The sequence below is a fragment of the Corvus moneduloides genome, chromosome 3, assembly GCF_009650955.1.
Source record: "Corvus moneduloides isolate bCorMon1 chromosome 3, bCorMon1.pri, whole genome shotgun sequence".
NCBI classification, from domain to species: domain Eukaryota; kingdom Metazoa; phylum Chordata; class Aves; order Passeriformes; family Corvidae; genus Corvus; species Corvus moneduloides.
Window position 1 is genome coordinate 37,386,058 of NC_045478.1, and position 19,277 is coordinate 37,405,334.

Genomic DNA, 19,277 nt, shown 5'->3' on the forward strand with positions numbered 1-19,277 from the left:
TCCCTGCAGATATGCTCTGTCAGCAGACCTTTGGAGAACACAGCCTTTGGTACAGCAAGGAATTAAATAAGCAGCTACTCTGACCCACAGGGTGAAAACCACTTACCTTAGTTGTAAGAATTAAATTATTATGCCTCAAGAACTTGTCCTCTTCGTTTCAATCCCACCCTAGCAATTTCGATGCTATTTTTATCTTAGGTGCTGAAGGTACTGAAATTCTGGTTATGAATTCTTTGAGTATTTTTTTCCTTTGAATGTGGTGTTTGCCTTCTGTTTTAACCACTAACCTGTGTTAGACTCCAGTTGCCTTGTGACTGTTACTTGCAAAGTGGACTATTCAACTTTTACCTTTATTTTTTGAAATTGTTGTTCCATGGCACGGAGGCTTTTCTTAGCTTCATCATCTTTACCTTCAAGTTCTGTTTCTAATTTCTTTATTCTTCTCTCCAAAAATTCAACTGTGTTTTTTTTAGCTGAAAGATCATTAGTTTTCTCAGCAGCAGCAGCAGCATAAATCAACGCAGGCAAAGAATTTGGATACCTTCTTTTTAGAATTCCTTCCATTTCTCTAATCTATTCATAAGAAAATTAAGTCAAAGGTCAAAAATAATAAAGTTCTACTGAAAAGTGAACAGAAATAAGTGACAGAATGTTAACACATTTCATCCCCTTAAGGTGGAAGAATGAAAACTATAGATGCATATATTGAGAATTATTTTACATTCTTCCCATTCTTGTTATTGTTTACAGAAAAGCAAGACTCATAATCTTTTACTGACTGACTTACACATGATCTTAAAATACTGCTCTGGTCTTTAGACTGCCTTATGTCAACAGTCCTAAGAAAGTCAAAAAAAAAGGTCTTCAAGTTGAATACGGCTTTTAATGCTGTGAATATGTTTGCTTTTCTTCTGTATTTGCATTCACATTCTACTTTTCCAACTGTTAAAGATATTTCATAGTGATATTGGAATTACTCTCCCAATAACAGATTATATGCCTTTTATTTTGTAGTCTGCAATAATGTAAAACTAACACCTTGCATGCAACATCATAACTAGCCCCTCTATTATCTATGGATAAGGTATTTTTCTCATCAGAATTCTGAAAGGCTCTTGCCCATGAGTCCCACATCCCTAACTAATGCAGCTGCCATCTCCTATAATTCAGGAAGTCCCACTTCCACTTGATATTTCTTTAGTAGAAACATGGATTTTAAGGTCTCCGCTCCCCCAGTTTTCATGAATCTTGTAGGAATCCAATGGAATTTAAACCCCTACTTTTGAATCAACTTGGTTGATACTTTTAAGGAATTACTGAACATGGACAGGAGTCTTAGAAGATAAACAGCAACCTTTGGCTTTTGCCCTCTTGCCCCTTTCAAAGAAACTCTAAACAGTATTTTAAAAGATTTAAAAGGGATATCAGCTTGTTAGAGCACAGTAGCAAGAAGAGCTCTAAGTAAATAATTGCAGCTTTTTGTGTTTATGAGTGTTCAATAACACAAGTTACTTTATCATACAACTTCATGCTACGCTTTATCCTTATGAAAGCACTGGTGTTTTAAGAGACCTTATCTGAAACAAAGGTTAAATGTGAAAGACAGTTCTTTTATTGCATACTTGTCGCTCAAGATCCTGAATTCTTTTAGCATCTGCTGCTCTGTCTCGCAGACGTTTTTTCTGTTGCACACACTGATCTCCTGCTTCAGCTCTGAGCTTCTCAACCTGCTCAATTTACGAGAAGACAAATTGAATTATGTATTCAGAGACACTGTCCTGTAGTAAAAAAGCATTTCAAACACACATAATATAATATATATATTCTGCCACTTAAAAACTGGTAATGGTAATTTCTATACTAAATGATTCTTCAGGTTCTTAGCCCACATGACAGCTTCCTCCTCCAAAGCAGCTGAAACTAGCTATGGAAATCTAGAGGAGAATTTCAGTTCAGACACTCTTGTCTTCGTACCAGTAAAACTGTTTCTTTCTCTCATACTTCCAGTATGCAGGCTTGATTAATAAGCTATTATATAAAGCACTACAGTGCATTCCATGACTTCAGGATGAGTTTAGGAAATGGTTTGTGATTTGCAATGCTACACCTTGTGATGAGATATAGAAACAACCAAAAGGCAATGTTATGTTGTGCCTAAATAAAAGCTGAGTTCCAGAATCAGGGAAGGAACTGCATAACTCATGCTCCTGCACTCCCGTGAAGTCTGGCCATGAGGACTCAATGCTATAATCTAAAATTGAATTTCCTACCTTTATCAGCCACTATGATCTCTATACAGGGATATTACACCCTGGATATTTAAAAGTATTCCTATCTTGATTTCCCTCCCACACTGGCAATATTAGCATAAGTAATGCTTTCATGCCAGCATAGTTTGACTGATTCGATTATTTCTATGAAGTCAGAGCTCTAGGCACCAGAATTTTTAGGCACCAATCCAGCCCAGAGAAAATGCCAATAAAAATATTTTCTTTCACGGCAATGTTATCTTGATCAAAGTTTGATATGGTGGTGTTTAAGGGATCTCCTTCCCTGGCTGCTCCTTCGGAAGCACCTCCTTTCATCTGCGATCTCTCTAAGAAAATACCATGGAAAAATTCCAAGATCACTTGTATTTTAGCACCAGTAAAATTTTTTCTTTCTGTGAATCCTAAGTCCAATGTACTGACTGTAGACAATGCAAATCTTGGCAGTATTCAAGATTCATGTATTAGTTTGTTTGGTTTATATTTTGAGTGTTTTGGGTTTTTCCTCTCTACTATAGTAACCAGAGATTTTTCCCAAAGAAAGAATTTAGAACTGGTACTTAAGAGAAAATAAATGTGTTGCCTAAGTTACTGTGGATCAAAAAGGAGGAAAAGAGAATGACAAGAGGGGTGTTCCTAGTTGTTAATGTAACAATATACCTCTTTCCCTCAGGTCAAGAAATTTGAAGGTTCTAGGGAAGCACGTTACTTTTGCTCCCAGAAGCATAACCAAGATGTCCAATAGAACCAATCTAATATACCAAAAAAATGGGATTATTATGAAGGAAAGAATTACATTACACTCATCACTGGAAAAAGAAACAACTTCCAGTTCCAACTTCTTATATAAAGCTAGATATTATCACCTCTAGTCTTAGTTTCTCAATTTCTACTCTTGCATCTTTAAGACGGGCTGCATCTTTATCCAGAAGATCTTGATTTTCTGCATACCACTGAAGTCTTTTTTTTAAATGAGTAATTTCCTGTTTGTATGATTCTTCCATAACTTTAAATTCATAAGACTTCTCACCTACAAGAATAAAACATTCTTAGAATTGTTTTATTAGTAATTATGTATTGAAGGAGTAATTAGTCAACACTATCCTCCTCAGCATATTTCATACATTTACCATTTTGACAATACTGTTACTGCAGTAGTTTTAAACCTAGATCCTAATTAGGATTTAAAAAGCAACAATATTTGAAAACCACCCTTTATTTCTCTCATACATAGCAGTCAATGGCTTACAGTTTACTATGGAAAGTACTTAAAACAGAATCTCAGGGATATCTATTCTTGATCATGCTTTAGTAAACAGACCTTCAGCACCAAGAGGAATGACAACATTGAATGCGTGTTTAGATGTGTATTGATCATACTCCTCCCATTTAGGGATCAAGCATTTTGAGAAGAGACATGGAGGTAAATATTACTGTGCTTAGCATTACTGTGCCTGACACCGGAAATGAGAGAGACCAATTTTTAGCCCACTCTCATTAATTCAAACTGGAAAAAGCTCTGATAAGAATGCTGAAGAAAGTCCCAAGGCATAAGTTATAGGTAAAAAATGGACAAGATCTAAATAGGAGACTAAGATGTAACATAGTAAATCTTTTCTTATGAACAGAGTTGTCGCATAATAGAAATCATCTGTTTTCCATGTCCAGTGAAACATGGGCGAGAAATCAAACTTAATAGGCCACAAAGGGTTTGTCTGGATACAGAAGATACTTTCTAATAGAGTACCAAAAGTACTGTAATATGTCCTTCACTGTATGCTTCTGTTAGAAGTTGAGACAATATTTGGAAATGGTCTAAATGCATTTCACTAAGTAATACTTTAATAAAGTCTTTGTTACATATTTGCTTAGTGAAATGCAAAGTAAGCAAAATTATTCAACAAAATGAAGGTGCTTTACTTGACGCAGACGCAATCTGGACCTTTGCTAAATCTCTCTCTTTCTTGGCTTGTACCAAGTCTACCTCAAGAGCTTGCTTATCTTGTTTGAGACGTCTTATCTCTTCTAATAATTTAGCTTCTTCTTTCTGGTTTTTAAAGAAAACAGTAAAACATTAAAAACTAAACACATAATATCACACAAAAATCCTGAACATGCCTTTTCATCATACAATGATTAAATCACAACAGTTGTATCAGACCACAGCAACAATAAGGTCTTTAAAGTTTGGTTTTATTCTCAGGCCCTGCTATAGCAGAGCATGGGAAAACGTTAAATTAAACATTAAAAAAAATTAAAACCCAAACCCCATTATTAGTCTACAGTATGGATGGTCATGCTGTTTTTGCAAGAACACATGAATGTAAGGCTTGATATATACCTACCTGTGCTGCTCGAAGCTCTGAAATCAGTTCTGTGAAACTCTGATTTCTGGCTGGTTCAGAATCCTGCATGATTCGTGACTGGTTATTAGTCTTCTCTATTTTTTCTCTAAACAGCAACAGCAACAACAGTTATGCAATGTGGTGACTCAGCATACTAACAGTGGCTACTGAAAAGCAAACACAACCCCCTGCCCCCCAAATGGTACCACGAAGTCAATGTGTGCTGGTTCAAACCAAAAAAAGAAGCAAATATACACAACATTTATATACAAACAAAATTCACTGTAAGGTGAAATCTTCTCACCTCGCGTGAACTTGTTTATTTGGATTACACAAGGGAGGGAAAGAAAAATCTACTCTGCATCAGTGGAACTCATCTACAGGCCTCTCCAAAGCAAGGATTTGTAAACTAGGAGTACACACAATTGCTAGGTTGTTTTCCCTCATTACTAGCACTGGATGCAAATCTCACAGGACCTACAGTGCAGTGAATAGAATGGTTTCTCCACAAGCAGAACCTCTTGTGCCCCCTGATCTACTGCATATCTTACAACAGCATCAAAACATCTGAACACATCAGCAGAGCCACAATACCAGAACAAGTGCAGTATAATGTATTATGCATTCTGATATGAATAAGAACATTGAAGTGTTCCCCACATGCAAGTCTCTAGTCTTCCCTCGGGTTTGCAGCACCATCAAGCAAACAAAGAATTAAGTGCCCATAAACAACACAAATCAAGTCTCAAAAGAAGAAACAAAAGCACAAACCTGAGAAACTCTAGAAAACATGCACCTGATAGACTCTGCAATGGTTCTTCATAAAAACAAAATAAACAGTAGAAAACTCAGATCAGGTCAGATATGAGCCTACCTTAAGTTTATTAATTCAGACTTTAAGCACTGATTCTCCTTAAACATTCGTTCCTCGTTTTTTTTGTTTTGGATTTGTAGCTCTTTCATTTGTTTGTATAACCTCTCATTTTCCTAAGTTGAGACAGACAAAGTTAAAGAATGTTCATAAATCACTGTTTTTTACAGTCATAAAACAATTTTCTATGAATCACATAGTTTTCCTGCTGAAACAGTGGAAGAAAACACTAAATATTTAATTACTAAGCTTCTAAAATTGGTATCTACTTTCATTATCCACATTCTCGTCCAAGTGTCTGCTCACTTTGCAGGAAGGAGCTAAGCCAGATCCTCCCCAAAGCTATCCCAACTACAATCTAAAAGCATGTTCATGGGTGGGTGCTGATAGATCAGAGCCCAGCCTGCCCAGGCTCCATTCCTGGGGACAAAAATCATCATTGTTTGGGATGCTCACAGCCATATTGGAAAGGTATTGTGTTTATATCAAGAAATTATGCTGAGCACCAGCTGGAAGCTGGTTAAGCTACCTACTGGATTTTACAGCTGCAAGTGTTCAGAAGTATTATTAAGCATGAATTCTCTATTTCTCCACTTGACTAAGTAATAAAATCAGGCATGCTAATAAGGTTACCTTTAAATCTGCTGCTCAGATCTTGAGAAAAACATTTTAAAAACCAGAATTTTTCAGATTGCTAATGCTGCTTAAAAGTACTAATTTTCAACTACATCTGGGCAAAATGTTTGTGGTACTTCATAGACCATAAAGTATTTTCCCAGTTCTCAACTGTTGACAAGTTACCAATTTTTACAGTTTAGATCAGTTACGTGGAATTGTGGAAAAACTTAGCCCAAACCAGACACGTGTGAAATACTTTTTAAACCTGCACTATGTTTGCCCTTCACACCCAAATGTCATCCACTTTTTAGAAAACAAGGTACCTGTTTTCAACAAAAAAGTAGTAAGCATGAAACAGTTATGTTTCTGAAGCTGGCTAGAACACACAGCTGCGTGGTGTTACCTGTTGATAACCTTGAATAATGACCTCTTGATCTTCAATTTCTTTTTGTATTTGTGCCAGTTTTTCCTCACTTACAGGAACTGTTGCTGCATGGTAGGTCCACCTCTTTTCTTTGGCCATCTCTTCCATATTTCTTAGCTTTCAGAAAAAGGCACACAAGCAATAAGAAAGTTTTGTTAACAATATGGAATTTTCTACAAGACTATAGTCCAATCTCTTAATTAGAGTATGAGAGCAGACCATTGAGTGGGTCTTATTGGAGTTTTACAGAAGCATTATGAAACAAAAAAAAGCAAAATGTTTGAGAAAAGCTGTAAGTTTCTGTTCTTATGTGTCTAGACAGGAGGGTATCGTGGAATAACTCTGGGAATAGATATACAGACAAAACACAACATTGAAAAATGCATCAAGAACAATAAACAATATCTCAACATAAAGTACTTATCTGTAACAAATGGTATCTGTTAATCTCTGTGAGAGTGATTTAAATATTTGCAAAAAACTAGCTGCAGCACTCACAAAATAGCAAAGTAAGGGAACTCAGGATAACATATCTCTAGGAAAAAAAAATCATGTCTTACAGGCAATAAATGTAACAGCAGGTATGCATGTATAAAGTTGCACTGTCCGTGTAAATTCGGATTTTCTGCTCAACAACTCATGTAAAGTAACACTAATTCAATTTTCAGAAACAATGTTTCTTCTCTTCTATAGGCACAGGATACAGTACCTTACTCTGAAGAACATAGTTTTCCTGACCCAGACGAGAAAGCTCCTTTTCATGCTGCGTTTTCAGTTCTACTACCTTTGCCTCCATCTCCTTCTCTTCTTGTGAAAGCTTGCTGGCCAGCTGTTGAATCAAATCCCGAGCTGTGTTCAGGTCCTCCTCTGCTGCTTGTACTCGTTTTAACAAATATAGCTCCCTATCACGACTTTTGATAGGGGAAAATGGTAAGTCCTAGAGAAGACAATTCAGGGAAACATTACACTGAGCTGATTGTTTACCAGAACTCTGCTCATCAGTTTTATTTAACTGGTTTGTCTGGCTCTCAGCAACAATATAAGGCACTTGAAAAAACAACCCAAAACACAAATACCCAACATTGTAATAGCAAAACATCCTGCATTTATTTTAATGAGCTACCTTCTCATTTGCAAAATATATATGAGGAAAACAAGCCAAAAAAGCCCAACAAGAAACAACTACATCATATATGACAGCCACTATATTGCTATTATATTGCTAAGCATCTTACTTTTAGAAAAGCAGCAATGCTTTAGGTATTCAATGAATAGCTTTATTATGCAGTTGATAAGGGAGAAGGAAAAACCATTATGGTACTGCAAATACAGTCATCTTGGAGAAGTCAGAAGATACTCTTAAATATTTAACGCAATGCAAATAGGAAAGATCCCTGAACAGTAGTACTGTTTCAACATTCACAGCAGAATATTATAAGTAGAAGTTCAATTTAGCCTTCTTTTACAACAAAATAGTAATTTTTAGAATTTAATAAGCAACTTTAATTACATAGAACCACCAAAGCAACAGCATTATCCAAGCAACTGAAAAGCAGTATGATTGTACTTGCATATTTTAAAAGCAATAACTAGTGTTTGACCGAAGGGAAGTCTTTGTTCAACATTTCAGTATTTGCCATTCTTGTGGTAATTGTTAAAAGACCTGACAAAATAGGCTTGCAAACCAAGCTGTACATACTATAACTAGGAGCATCACTGATTATTACTCACATGATATTGCCTGTTGTAATCCACAGCCTGGTGTCGAAGATTACTAACAACTGATTGGCCAGACAAAACTCTGTTAATACTCCCCTCCAAAGTTGGTTCATTTGTTGCAGATCTTATTATCCTAGTAGCAAATAAGGCTTCTTCATTTAGGCAGAAAGTAAAATAGAACAAATTAAATTCAGAATTTTATGTCTTTTAAGAAAAAAATGTATTCATGTGATCCAACCTGTAGGTATGTAAAGTATTCTACAACCTGAATTTTGAATTAAATATAGAAACTCGAGAACAATGAAAAACTGGAGGATTTGTTTTGGTTTTTTTTTCAGTAAGGAACTGATGACAAGATAAAACAAAACCCAAGAGAACAACTGAAACAAGTAGCTGGATAATAAATCCTTCATGAAATAAGGTTAACCTCACTCTTCTGCTTGAGAAGTTGCCAGTTATCTAAGTATACAGAAACACAACATATTGCAAGCTATGGGGAAGATAAGAAACAGCAATTTTCAAAATGGACTTTGGAGTGCAGACATCATAGAAAGAAATGCAACATTTATTTGTTGCATCAAATAACTTGACTGGAATAAAAAGGCAGGAAACTTCCCCCTAGAGTCACTAACATACATGGAGCTGTTCACATCTCAGTCTTCTGAAATACAGATAGCAACTATAATTGCCATTTTGACTGCTCCTGCTTAGGAACGTTACACCTGAAAAAAAACCCCACCAGACAATGATTCTTTTCCAAATTTCATGCCTTTTTAGAGTCACACACCCCTCAGAAAGGTGCTCCCTTAGCAGTGATGACTAGGGAATTCTTTGATTCAAGGCTATTCTCCTCCCAGCTATAGAGGCCTCGGCAGAATGTGGCTGTGTGATTAACTTCTGAAATCACCTAAAATTGCTATGGTGAATGGTTATAGCTAGAGGGAAGAGCAAGTTTGCATGAGGCCAGTGGCCATTTTCTCAGTACTTCTCATTCATTTTACCACCTTCACCAGGCTGTACAAGCTTTTCTTCCACAGGCAGAGACACAACAATGAACTGAGGTCCCTTCAGTTCAACAGCTGCCACTGAAGCATCTCCCTAAGGCAGGTAACATAATCCTAAACTGCTTTTCCTGACACTACCTGTAGGGTTTTTAAAAGCACTGCATGCTAGAAGTGCACTAAAGCCTGCCTCAGGGATAGCAGCAAACGTTGTTTGCAAAGACACTAAGCTGAATTATGTCATGAAACTCTTCAGGCTTCACCCCAAAATAAAAAGGTTCAGTCCTTTACTTGCAACTCAGTTTTCACAGGACTACATTGGTATTCTTCTTTCCATAGACATTTCTTTCCAGACATGAACAGAAAATAGGACTTTCTTTTCAGTACATTTTTTTGTACTGCAGGAAAGCAAAGATCAAAAGAAGCAGCTGAAAAAGAAATTCAGCCTCAAACATAGCAGTTAGTGTGTCAGCATGTTAGTGTGTCTTTGCATTTACTGTAATGAAAAATGTCAACTAGTAGATATTTATTTTTGAACACCAGCTTTTTCTATTCTTTTGGTCCTACTGGTGAAGAATAGGTAAGTCTCAAACATAGTGGTGGTATATGTGAGTGGAAATGAAACACGACTACAAAGATACATATAAAAGTCTCTCACAGCAATTTCATGATAATACAGAAAAAATCAGTACTTAACTGCATTTGAGTTTAGATTTCTCTATGATATTTGGGTTTTTTTAAATGTGAAGCATAAGAAGCAAATCTCTCTGGCTCTTAAAACTCAGAATTAAAACTCTTAAAACTTAGAATTACCTTTAGATTTTGCTCTATCTGCAGGACTTTTGGCTTTCAGACAGGTCTTTTTGAAAGTTTCTTTTGATGTTCTCTTTTCACTAACTGGAAAAGACTGCTTTGAAAGTAAACTGGGTTTCCCATAGCCAGAACTTCTAACCAGTCCATGAGTACCATGTAAAGGTTTCTTTTTATGTAAGGGTGCTGGACTTCTGATATTCTTGTATGACACTGGTTTGTTTGTCATTGATTCTGATCTTTCATTCTTCAAGGAACAAAACCGAAGAGCCTGTGACAGAACACATTTGTTTAAAACAAGTTTTAGGCTCTGCTGTAAACTGAAGGTAACTTTACCAGTGAAAAACACAGAACCAGTTACCAAAACTACACAACTGTAAGACTCAGGGTGATGGCAAGCATTATTTTTAACCAAATTAGTAGGAAGTAAATTTGCAGAATTGTACTACTTCAGAACTACATAGGGCAAGTATTTTGTACTGGTTCTGTACTTGATCTGCGAAATTGTATTTTTATTTTAATTGTACTGTACATTACAGGATCTTCTGCTTACCAAATCAGGTCGGTCACGACTAAAGGCTAATGAACACAGTGAATGTAGAAAACCAGCCATGAAGAAAGGAACAGTGGCAGGCAGAGGAACCTTACTACACTTGATCATCAAAAAACAAAGCACACAATTCCCAAAACCAGTAAACGAAAAAGTTTAGCCTGTTTGCTCAGGTGGTAAATTCACCAGGATAAATCAGCCAAACCTCTGTCCCTATAATGCCTTGCATACACAAGAGAGTATGAAAAGGAGTGTGAAGCTAACTTAGGGGATGCAAGGAGAAAAGAATTTAGGGATCCAGGGAGAAGATTTGGGATTACATAAATCTTGTTCTGGAATATTTGAGATGATTGTAAGAATGTGCAAAATTTACAGGATCTTTTGGGAAAGAACAAAAACAAAAAATAGGTAAAGAAACGAGTCTGGGAAAGAGAAGGAAAAATCAGATTTAAAAAGCTGGTGACATGACCAGGTTGTTGGTCAGCACACTTGTCTGACTCAGCTGGACACTGACCATTACAGTCTCTCCTATATTCTTACTGAACTGTACTTCTAACTGTTCTCTCTGTAAAAATGTTCCCTGTTCTTAGCCTGTTGTGTGTTCATACGTGTCCCTCCAATCCTCACATGCTCAGAGACATCACTATCTTGAGCTGGAGACTCCAGCAGCCTTGCATAGGTTGGGCTGGGACAAGAAGAATCTCACTGGCCCCAATGTCCACTGGATTTGGTGACCTCTAACAGTAGCAATGGCAACATGAGAATTTCAAGAAAAAGAACAACAGTCTCTCAATTTCTAAACATCAGAGCATAATCAAGTGATAGGCAGTCTAAAAAGATATACCTTTAAAAATTATTTCCACGTAACAAAAATTTGGTTGGTAATACTTACTCTTTTAGTTTTGCTTCCTTGTGAAAGCAGAGAGTCTTGTCCTATTTTTTCTCTTAGTATATCAGGCTGTACTTCACTGGTCTGAATTTCTTTCTCAGTGATCCTCTGAAAGTTATCATCATTCACACTTGTCTGTAGAAAGATGCTTTCTTCTCTGGTAAACTTTTCAACTGAGTTTTTCTCCCAAACTGTATTACTCTGGGGGTCTTCAAAGGGCGAGTGGCTAATGAGGTCATTTTCTGTGCTGCCTACCAGTTTCACAGGACTACAAGAAAAAAGAAACCATACATAATAAAACACTTGCCCTTTGCTTTTCTATCACTTTGGAAAAAGCAGGGCATTTTTTCTTTAGGTATCAGCTGTAAAGACTGCCTGAATTTCAAAGAGCTATTAAGCCTCTTTTAAGACCCATCTTGCAGATTTAGTCACACAGATTCTCTCCCACGCTGTGGAACAAGAGCTGCTTACCAGTAGCGACTGTTTTTGTGGAGGTACCAAAATTGGCTACAAGATAAACACCTGTAAGCCTGCAATTAACACTAATAAAAAATTAGTGGTAATTTCTGCTGGGTGCAGCTATATGATAAGCTCCCAAAACTCATCTGCTAAGCATAACCTGTATTTCTGACAGTTCCAAGGCCTGTGCTGTCTGCTCTAGACAGAACAGTTGCAGCAAACAAGGAGGAGGTATGGAGCACAGGTTAGTAAGAATCACAACAGTAGGCTTTGATCTTAAAAGGATTTGAACTTAAGATTATGGAGGCTGGAGAGCCAGGATAGGATGTGGGCTGAAATCCATGTATGGAGAAGGGGAAAGAGGAGAAAACTGGGAAGGTAGAGATCCTAGGTGTGGAGGAACACCCCTCCAAATGATTTGACAAACATTGCTGCTTATTACCCAAAGTAAGTATGGGAATCCCTGGTCTAAACCTATTAACATTGTATAATTCATTTAACAGTTCACTGCAAAAGTCATAATGCCAGTGCAGGATATAACAAAATTTCAGTATTTAATCAGGGAAAGAGACAGATGAGTTATTTAGTAAGGTGTTTTTCACAAATAGTAGCTTTAAGTTACTACAATTCTTAAAATGCATCTTGAAATAAATACCTTTCAGAGTCCACATCAAAATTTCTGATATTACATAAATGTCCTTTAATTGTTTTCATCAATTCTTCCACAGTAGGTAAATCTAAATAATGAGAAATAAATATACAATAAATTAAAAAACAATCTAGAAAAAGTATCTGTTACAAGGACAACATTTAAAAATGTGTCATAAATGGCGTATTACGGATATTACTAGCTCACTCATTTTACAAGCTTGTACAATATATGCCTTCCTTTGAGCTCTTTACCTGAATCAACAGTTGACACGTTTTTTGCAGAGATGTCATTATTCTGTGAAATGCTTTGCCCTAAGCCTTCTGAAACTGCCACTGCAGAACTGTGCAGTTTCTGCTTGTCAGTGTCCCCCAAAGACTGATCAATGTGATGATATGCCTGGTGTAGCGCTTCCATGTCACTGGTGGTTTGTCCATAGGAAGTACCTGGGAAAAAAGCAGGCTTGTAAGAGACACTACTGGATTTTCTGGTTTGGGAAACATCCCACTGGAGCCTGTGTTTCAGTTACTATCTTGGTCTATTACATGGGGAAAACAGTGACTTCAGTTACATTAAAAAAATAATCAAAAACCTTGTTTTTCCTATAAACAGGTGCCAAGTTAATTAGTGTCTACTAAATTGTCTCACCTACAGTTTGCATTCCTCTCCTCAATCCTCCCCCAGCTCAATATTTTAACAGTACTAAAATTAATAGCATATATTGTATGACTATTTTAACAGGTGCCATCACAGTTATAACTAGCCTATTCGATAAGAGAATGTATTTAATAATTGAGCTCAGTGTTGTCAAAGAAGAATTTTAGACACGAGGAATAACCACAGGAGATGGTATTTAAATATGAAATTGCAACATCAAAAGCTACTTCACAGTAACCAAGTAGACAAAAGTGTCTTCTTAGTAGAAACATTACTTTTTCCTGAAACATTTCCTTCTGCTTTCGAAATCTGTTGGTAAAACCTGAGGGCTTCATGTTCCCCAATAATCTAAGAACGAATGAAGACATCAGAGTCACCTATTCTAATACAGTAAGATTTTAAGTTTTCTTGTGTGGTGGGTTTTTTTTTGTTTTTTTTTTTCTCTTTTTTTAAAGCACCCCTTACCTGCTTCATTCATTTCAACTGCACTGACTTCTTCAGGCTGATCATGTTCGCCTGGAGCTACACCCGATGTTTCAACGGCCTTCTGAAGTTCTGCAGTAGAATCTTGTGACTCAAGTAAGACAACTAAGAAGATAAATGTTAAACAAAACAATTCTCTTATTTATACTTTGTCACACTGGAATTAGAAGTATACCAGAGCTTATCTTGATGTCTTAAGCATGCAAAAAGTACTATACAGATTATTTTAATGCCATTAATGGTAAACCGATGAACTCTGATTACAAATCTGAGTTCTGAGTAGGTGTAATAAATACAAAAATACATTGATGACCTTGAATTGCTAATATGTAGATTATTTTTAACTATTTTGATCCAGCATATTTTCAGGAGAACACAATAAAATCAGGTGAAAAATATCAAAATACTAAAAAGCAGGTAAGCAACTTTCAAAAAGTTACATTTAGTCTTCTTCCACTGACCAAAGCTTATATTTTACCTTTAGCCAGCATCCCGGTGTTTGCTTCTTCCTAACAAGAAAGAGAGAGAGAAAGAGAGAGAGAGAAAAAGAGAGAGAGAGGAAAAGAGAGAATTACTTTTTGAATATCAGGGGAAAAAAAAACTGGACAAACTTTAGAAGTTGGTCCAATACCTAAAAACAGTTTTCAGAACTTAGAACTAAGCAGTTATTCATTCTCCAAGAATATGCACTTCTCTAAAACCCTCCTTATGATGCCGAAAGTTCTCAACATTATGTACTCTACAAACCCTCTCACAAGTGAACAGGAATTAAAAGTTCCTCTGCATAAAGAAGCATTTTTGCACCTTCCTGATTTCTTTTATTGTAATTTGAGAAAAGAAAATTAAGTAGCAGTAAGCACATTATGACAGTTCCATTCTAACTTTTCTTTTCAAACATTTATTAGAAATACCACTCTAATAAATTTATTTAAAAAGAACTAAAACCCAAATAAGTTTACTTAGTGAAAATGAATACATGGTCCTCTATAGACTTCAGAAAAAACCCCAAATCTGAATATGTGCTCCAGGGATGCACCTATGTGCTCCAACCACATGTGCTACACATCAAAAGACCTGACTAAGCCAGTCGACAGCAGTGCCCCCAAAGCTCATACAGTGAAGATTTTTGGGTCCTCTGTCCAAAGGGTTTCTCTGTACAGAATTACTTCCACCAGTCTGTGTCACTTGTACCTCAATAGCTCTGAGAGATTAAACACTACCCAGTTCTGAGGCTGTCTCCACTTAAGCTCATCATTTGTGCACTTCCATTGACATTTCGTAACTTAAAAGAGGAGTAAACAGGAAACCCTGTGAAGCACTTAACCCTTTCTATGATCTATCACAGGAAAGTGCATATCCTTAACAGAAAGATGTAGTCTGAGGGCCACTATGTTCTCTCAGACAGTACCTATCATACAAAGGTTTACTATATTTACAGTTACACACTGTACAGTTTTTAAAATTCCTGCAACTAATAGAAACATTTGCAAGCTATACCTGTTCTTGAGGACTTAAATCAACTTCTGATATGATGTTTTGATTCACCTGATCTCCCTCGGTTTTAAGGGCGGGATTAGTATCTGTTTCTTCTTCAAAATCTTCACTGTAGCTACCTAAAAGAGTAAAATAAACATCAAATAGAATGAACGCTCAAGGAAGATAAAGCAGTAAGAGACAGCTATTTCCTTTTCCCCAATGCCTTGTCTAAGAACAGCTATTGCTAGTATTACTCCTTTCAAAAGGCAACAGAAAGTTTCCAAAACTGAGTGTGGTACTAAAGCTACAGTGAAAGTCACACATAATATCTCTAAAGTCAAAGAAAGCTTGCCTTGTGATCAGATATGCTTTGTCTCCTCAAGGTGTACTTGAATTGACCCCTTCTACTCAATTACTTTCTCTCACTTAGGGTGAAATGATGCAATTCCTACCCAGTAGATAAAGTACTCTGTACATCCACTTTGACAACTTCAGCGGTTTTGAGGCTCAGAATCTGTAATTTGGCTTCTTATGACCTGCTTTGGTGGGCCAAAAGCCACTCTCAAGAGTAAGCATTATTTAAATACAAGTGCGTTAGAGAATGAACGACACAAGCAAGCCAAAGGCTTTTCCTTCAGTTACCTAGATCCTTCCACAAGTTTCAGTTCTCTTTTGCTGTACCTCTCCCACTTAGCTCCTGTGGTTACCGCCTCCAGTGTCTGCATTATCTGTAACACTTAAACCTGGAAGCCTTGAAAAACACTGGTTCATAATGTGTTCTTTCTGTGTTTATGGTTTACAAATATATCCTCTTTATGCTAGGGAAATTCAAGCCTGACAACAGGACCTCTCAAAAGTTCAGCTAAATATATAAATTTGAAAATACTATCTGTTAAGTTACAGGAATACACTCTATTATATGCCAGCAATAAAGCATGAAGTAAAGAGACATGACAAGTGAAAGACAAATAAACAAGAAATGTAGCATGGAAATTTGGGGGGGAAATCAGGTAAGAGTAATACTGCAGATTACAGAGATGAAACTCAGGCATGAGAAGATGGCACAAAAATACAGATGACAGTTAAGACACCAAAATAAATCAAACATCAAATCAAATTTCAACATCAGAGTCTTTTTTTCAGTTATGATTGATAGAGGGTTTTTACTACTTTTTTTCCTTTTCTTTTTGTCTTTTGGTTCACAATAGATTAAAAATCCACTTTTAAAAAAAAAGCACAGAAACAAAAGTAAACCCCTAAACCCCTCTGAGTAACAGCTGCACAGTCATAATGCAAAGACAGCCTAAAAGGCTGATGTAAGAACTACAGGTGAGAGAAAAGACTGTATTACCAGATTTCTCTTCACGTGCAGATCCTTCTTCCTCTTTTTCAGTATTTTCATTTCTGAGAAATAAAATGAAAATTCTACTCTTTATTTGGACAGCAAATAAATAGACTTTTTTTCTTGGAACTCTACACTCTGACACTTCTTACAATTAGTAATAAAAGAATGAATCTGAATTTGTCCAACAAATCAAATCAAAGGTAAGGAAAGTGGAAAAGTGTCAGCAATTATTAAAATAAAGTATTTCCCAGCTAAAATTCTCAATCTAACTCTTAAAATCACTCCCTTTCTGCATTCCCTTCAACATCTATGCTAACTTCTCAAAAATATTTTTATCATTAAGGTTTGCCTCCTGTTCTGACCCTGTCATTCTGGAGTAACAAAATAAATTTAAAAACCACCCGCCTCTCCTTTCTTCCCCCTTTTTCCATAAAATTAAAGTTCTGTCCTTATGTAAAGCTCTCCAGAATTCTGCCCCTCCAACTGTTTTCATATCAGAAGTTGCCTTTGAACTCAGCATTTTCAGCAACAGCAGCCTGAACTTCCCCTTCATCCATTTCTCTCACAGATGTTTGAACTTATTTTCACAAAACTGATTATAAATGGGTTGCCCATGTCTATTAAGATTAAGTATCTTTTGTCTAGATTCATTGGTAATACCACATCTAAAGGGACACAGAATCTTTCCTGATCTATTTCCTTGTTATTATCAGTTGTTACCTCTTCATTTAGTTACACCTTACAATTATGAATGTTAAATTGACTTGTTCCTGTTGAGTTATGCACAAGACTGTGGAGCTACATCCACTCATGAGTAAGTCATGCTCCCACTTTAATTTATTAAGCTCATTTTTGTCCTTGTCTTGAAGAAAAAAAGCCAAACCACAATAAACCAACAAAAAACTGACCGAATAATATACAGGATATCATCCAACAAAATCTCAGTGGCCATACCCAAGCCACGTGTGCCCACTGATCCAGCCCACAACTTTTCTTCCCTCTAAATTACCGTACAAATGGTGCAAGTATGACAGAATCATTGGAATCCAGCTCTTTATTTAATCTTGAATAATCAATAGTAGATGAAGCTTCTCGTTCAAGCTTGGCAAAGAAGATCTCTTTTTCTTCTTGTTCTTCCAAGGTATCCAATCCAACTCCCACAATACTTTGATTAGGCCCAGAAGCTAAAACTGAATCTAAATTTCAAAAAAGAGAATAAACTGTGCCTGTGCTGTACGTCCACACAGAATAGCCACAACAGTTAACAACCACTACAGACATGCTCATAAAATATTAATGGCATCAAATCATTACAAACTAGTACTAGGAGCCTTCAGTTCACAAGGTGCAGCTGACAGAAGTGAAGAATCCCATCTTGAAATTAATTAAGGTAAACTGCTTTTAATAGTAATTTATTTAGATCTAGCTAACTTCATGAAATGGTTGGGCTCTCAGTTCTCACCATTTGTTTCCAGGCTGTCTCTACTCAAAGAGACAGCATCTCCATTACTTTTCTGAAGCTGCATCTTTCCAACATCCATATTTTCATGAGTTTCTCCCACAGGCTGTGAAGTGTTCTGTATCTTGACAAAGCTTCCACTGGCTGCAAGCATTCCTAGGGAAAAAGTTGTGATATTCTTGACTACCATCTAAATGCTATTTGTATGACATATCAGTCTTCTAGTCTCCTTCCAGAACCACCAGTTTTAATCTCCCATTGCAACTGCAAAGATAAGCAGTCTCACGAGTCACATTCACCTAATTTCCACTGATTCTATGTATAAATCTTGTTTAATTCATTAAGCTACTATAAACATTATCTTCCTATCCTTCATATTTGCACATATACCTAAAGTTCAGCATGAGTTAAATGTAACAACTGCAAAAATTGAGGTACTGTCATATTACTCAGGAAAGATGATCACACACACACAGACCCTACACTGAAATTGACATAAAAGTCATTTTATTTTGTCTGATCTACTACCTCAGATCACCACAGATTTTTTAAACTTGCTGAGCCATTGGCTTAGCAGCTACACTTCATTTGTTGCTTAAAGGGTTTAAGGAAAAAAATAGTAATCAAAATTTCTTCAAAGTCACTGATAAACACAGTTCTCCCATTCTATATATTTATGCAATTAGAACTTGCACTTGCTCTCCTTATTGTAATTTCACTGTTGTGAGGGTTCAACATCACCTTAAAAACTTTATGCTGGCTCTCAGGCAGAACACTGCCTTATCTACTTCCTTATGGAAGACTAAAAGCCAGATATTGCAGGACATTCCTAGTTCAAAAACTCCCTTCTGTCTGTCTGCAAAACACACATGTTTATACTTAGATTCTGTGTAAGTTCTTGCTGGAGAAGGGATAGTAGAAAAGCTGCTTATGCATTTTATCAAATGATGTATGAAATTATTTAACAGTTCTCACAGAAGGGAACAGAAACTGTCTTTTCCAACATGAATTGTCAGCTGGTAGCACTCAGAATTTTTTGTTCTGCCTGGCCACATGATGTTTGGACTGTAGCTGTGTCCTTGTACTGAACACACCAGGAGGGGTGAAGACACTGACAACAGCTCATTTCCTGCTGCAGGAGACTGGAGGAGATCCATACATCAATAACACTAAATCAGTCTTCCATGTGCTGACCAAGTGCTTCGGCTCTGGGCTCTTCCTCTGTTCTCTACACAGGCCCATGGAAGTCCCATTT

The 19,277-nt window shown here is 36.6% G+C and overlaps 1 protein-coding gene across 9 annotated transcripts in view; it reads right to left on the bottom strand.

Annotated features, from left to right (window-relative positions):
- CEP162 (centrosomal protein 162) overlaps positions 1-19,277 on the bottom strand; it is a 42,336-nt gene that overhangs the window by 8,589 nt on the left and 14,470 nt on the right. For 6 of the 9 annotated variants that reach the window (XM_032104962.1, XM_032104961.1, XM_032104960.1 and 3 more), the window contains 19 exons: positions 18,026-18,178; positions 17,573-17,759; positions 16,570-16,622; positions 15,240-15,355; positions 14,221-14,251; positions 13,725-13,847; positions 12,857-13,048; positions 12,609-12,690; positions 11,498-11,762; positions 10,059-10,326; positions 8,257-8,396; positions 7,235-7,462; positions 6,505-6,642; positions 5,487-5,599; positions 4,613-4,718; positions 4,188-4,314; positions 3,134-3,297; positions 1,623-1,727; positions 349-573 (listed from right to left, as the gene is read on the bottom strand). In XM_032104962.1, coding sequence (XP_031960853.1) covers positions 349-573; positions 1,623-1,727; positions 3,134-3,297; positions 4,188-4,314; positions 4,613-4,718; positions 5,487-5,599; positions 6,505-6,642; positions 7,235-7,462; positions 8,257-8,396; positions 10,059-10,326; positions 11,498-11,762; positions 12,609-12,690; positions 12,857-13,048; positions 13,725-13,847; positions 14,221-14,251; positions 15,240-15,355; positions 16,570-16,622; positions 17,573-17,759; positions 18,026-18,178 — 2,816 coding nt within the window. The remainder of the gene's footprint in view (positions 1-348; positions 574-1,622; positions 1,728-3,133; positions 3,298-4,187; positions 4,315-4,612; positions 4,719-5,486; positions 5,600-6,504; positions 6,643-7,234; positions 7,463-8,256; positions 8,397-10,058; positions 10,327-11,497; positions 11,763-12,608; positions 12,691-12,856; positions 13,049-13,724; positions 13,848-14,220; positions 14,252-15,239; positions 15,356-16,569; positions 16,623-17,572; positions 17,760-18,025; positions 18,179-19,277) is intronic. The other 3 variants (XM_032104964.1, XM_032104963.1, XM_032104968.1) reach the window with 3 other exon arrangements.